The following is a 3,301-nucleotide window of genomic DNA, read 5'->3' as shown; positions in this document are numbered from 1 at the left end:
CACACGAAGGGCTTGTCCAGCGTGTGGATGCGCATGTGCGAGCGCAGGTTGCTGCGCGAGTTGAAGCCGCGGTGGCAGATGACGCAGCGCATGCGGCCCGCGGTGCCCGCCGCGGAGTCCGCCGGGTGGAAGTCCTCTGGCCAGGAGGGCGGGGCCGGGGAGGGGGAGCCGGGGCCGAGGGGCAGGCGGGGAGCCGGGGGTGGGAGAGAGCAGCCGCGTTAGAATCCCGCTGCCGGGCCGGCACCCCAGCCATCCCCGACGCGCGAGCTCCTCCCAGAATCCCCCCGCCCCTGATCGACGATTGGTTTCTGAGCAACTGATGAGGGGCGCTGGCAGGGATCGTGAGGGGTAGCAAGGGCCCTGGCTTGGGGTCAGATAGGAGCTGGACTCCAGACTATGCTGTGAGACTTCAGAGACAGCCTCCACAAAGTTCAGCTTTCTCACCTGTGACATGAGAGCCTGCTACAACCTGCTGGGGCTCTGTCTGCAGGACTACGGGATTTGGTCACACGAAGCTGGCATCTATTGGAGGTGACTCTGCGCGGAACTCTTTACCTGCCTTAGCCCATGTATGGGGAGTGCCTGCCTTACGGTAGCTTTTCATAAGTGGAAGTAACTTTTTCCAACACACAATGCAATATACAGATGACGTATTTAGAACTGTACACTTGAAACCTATATAATTATATTAACCAATGTCACCTCAATTAATTTTAAGAAACCTTTTCATTTATTCATCCCACAAATATTTACTGAGTGCTTACTATCAGGAAACTGCATCCCACTTTCCTCACCCCTGAAAGGGGGTTAATAATAGCATCACCCCCATAAGCCTGCTGTAAGGATCAGCGAAATTATAGTTTATAAACATTAGCTGCAGAGCAAGGGCTCAGTAAGAGTAATCCACCAACCTCAGGATCATCGTCTAAAAATAAGGGTAATCAAATTTCACAAGGGTTTTCTGAGGACCCAAGTAGGATAATACCCTAAAAGGTTTAGCCCAATACTTGGCACAAAAATAGGTCTTGAGCAAATGGTCTCTGTCATGATCAGCGTCCCACATCACACTTGCAGGGACACTCTGCGGGCCTGCGTCCATCAGGTTTACACTGAGCGCCTGCTCTGTGCCAGGCCAGCCGCAGGGACAGGGCAGGGAGAGGCAGAGCATCAGATCGAGAAGGGAGCTAAGAGACCAACTTGCCCAACCTCTTTCCTTACAAGATGGGGAAACTGAGTCATGGAGCCATTCCCAAGACTGCACAGCAGAACTGGACCTGGACCTGGATGCTGGCCCCTTGCTCCTGCCTCTCTCACGCACCAGCCCCTAGTCTGTTCTGGCCAGAAAACAGGAGGACCGCCTTCCGCCCATTCCTGGACCATGGCAGTGGCTCCAGAGGCATCGGCCTCCTCGAACCAGTAGGTTCCATGAGCTCGAAGGCGCTGGAGGTTGAGCCAGGGTCCCTGGAGGCCAGAAGCCTCTCTGCCCCTCACCCCACCACTCTCTGGGTCCCACGGGTCCTTTGTCATCGTGGCCTCATGGAGAATACCTACCATGCTTGTTCTTTTTCTGCTCCTCCTCTAGCCCGGGCACACCGGGGATCCCCAGGAAGGTGTTGTGTGAGTTCCCGTACCACACCAGCAGCTCCTGGTCGGGAGGGATCATCTGCACGGGAGGAGGCGAGAGGTCAGGGAGGCAGCGGGTGGGGGTGGGGGCAGGGGCAGGGGTGAGAGGCAGGGCTCTCTGCACATCCCCTCACAGCCAGGAGATGTGGCTCCAATGTCAGCCCTGAGAAAGCCACTTTGGAGTCCGTTTCTGTCAAGCTGTCCCCAGCAAGCTGCACAAACACGGGAGACCCTGGGATGCTCTGCTCTGCTCTCCCTATGTAGGCTTCTCACCATCTCCATCCCAGCTCTGCCACCGGGAACAGAGCTGCCTCCTGGCCACGCAAGTGTCCCCAAGCTGATGACAACAGAACCGAAGGCTTGCACAAGCAAAAGTTACGGGAAGACCAGAAGCTAGAAAACTTTATATTTCTTACCAAGGAGTATGAGAGTCAGCCAGCCCTCAGGTCTGCAGGGCTGAGCCGGCTGCTCCCAGGGGGCGCCCGTGGTTACACCCTGCCTGGTAATGTTCTGGAAACAGCTCTCATCCAAAGCACCCACATGGCAGCAGCACATCCCACATACTTCTCTCCTCATCACAGGGCTCTGCCGGAGTCCATGCACGTGGCCAAAGAGAAGCATCCAGGTTGATGAACGCCTCCACCCCACGCAACACTGGGATGCACTGCCTGAAATAGAATCCGCTTTCCCACGTCCCAGCTCGACGGTGGGGAACTTCACAAATGGTGACAGGGCTCTGCTGCTCCCAGGGAAGGACCTGCCCCAGGAAAATGGCAGAGGCCGTTGGGAGGGAGGATTTTGCAGCGACGATCCAGGGTGGATATGGAAGGCCTGCTCCTGAGGTGGGGTTGACCATACATGCCACACTGGAGGACATCCCCAGGGGCTCACCGGGCCTCTACTGAAAGCCAGTTACTCCTTCCAAGTGGGGAACCTTCAGCCAGCTAGGGCAAATGAGAGAGGGCGCAGCCCATCACCCTCCCCAGGCCCAAATCCCGGAAGACCTGGCTTTGGCATCCGCCCTGGTGGTCACTCTCCGATTTGCCCAGAGAAAGCTGGACGCTCACAGGTGACAGCTGAGTCCTCTTTTACTGAAGCCCAAAAGATCACATGGGGTTCCACGTAAGGGTGTCTAAAGTCACACCAGTGCAGGACCCTCCCTTGGCCTCCGTGCTCACAGGGGCGCCGCCCCTTCCGTTTGGTTCTGGCCCGCAGACCCCACCATACTCAGAACCTTCTGTTCACCACACCTTCCTCTGCTCAGAGCCAGGAACACTCCCAGACCAGCACGGCCAGCTCTGCTCCCCGAAAGGAGAAGGAAGTGGAGAGAGGCAGGGTGGCAGAGGAAAGTAGGAGGGGTCCCAGGTGACCCGGATCCTCCTATGACACAGCCAGGGGTCACCGTGCCCCTGCTTAACAGGCCACACAGGCCATGGCGCATTACGTCAAGCATCAGGGTCAGTGAGTGACGAGAAGCCAGGCAGAGGGTGTCACGCCAGCTCAGACTGACAGAGTAAATAAGGAAAAACCAAGCGCAGTCTCCAAACCCAAACAAAATTAGGCGGTGCCTCAAAGAAAGCAGGCACCACAGCGAAAGTCTTCGAGGCCTCTTTGGCCGTTCGCAGTCACGGCCGCCGTCCGGGAGGCCAGCAGGTCAGAGCCGGAGGCCCTGCTGGAG

At 57.3% G+C, this 3,301-nt stretch overlaps 1 protein-coding gene across 1 annotated transcript in view; it reads right to left on the bottom strand.

Annotated features, from left to right (window-relative positions):
* PRDM12 (PR/SET domain 12) overlaps nucleotides 1–3,301 on the bottom strand; it is a 13,654-nt gene that overhangs the window by 1,275 nt on the left and 9,078 nt on the right. The window contains exons 4-5 of the mRNA XM_006918166.1: nucleotides 1,552–1,663; nucleotides 6–136 (exon numbers count right to left, since the gene is read on the bottom strand). Coding sequence (XP_006918228.1) covers nucleotides 6–136; nucleotides 1,552–1,663 — 243 coding nt within the window. The remainder of the gene's footprint in view (nucleotides 1–5; nucleotides 137–1,551; nucleotides 1,664–3,301) is intronic.

This window comes from Pteropus alecto, unplaced genomic scaffold (assembly GCF_000325575.1).
Source record: "Pteropus alecto unplaced genomic scaffold, ASM32557v1 scaffold67, whole genome shotgun sequence".
In the NCBI taxonomy this organism is placed as follows: domain Eukaryota; kingdom Metazoa; phylum Chordata; class Mammalia; order Chiroptera; family Pteropodidae; genus Pteropus; species Pteropus alecto.
This window is presented reverse-complemented; position numbering and strand designations above follow the sequence as displayed.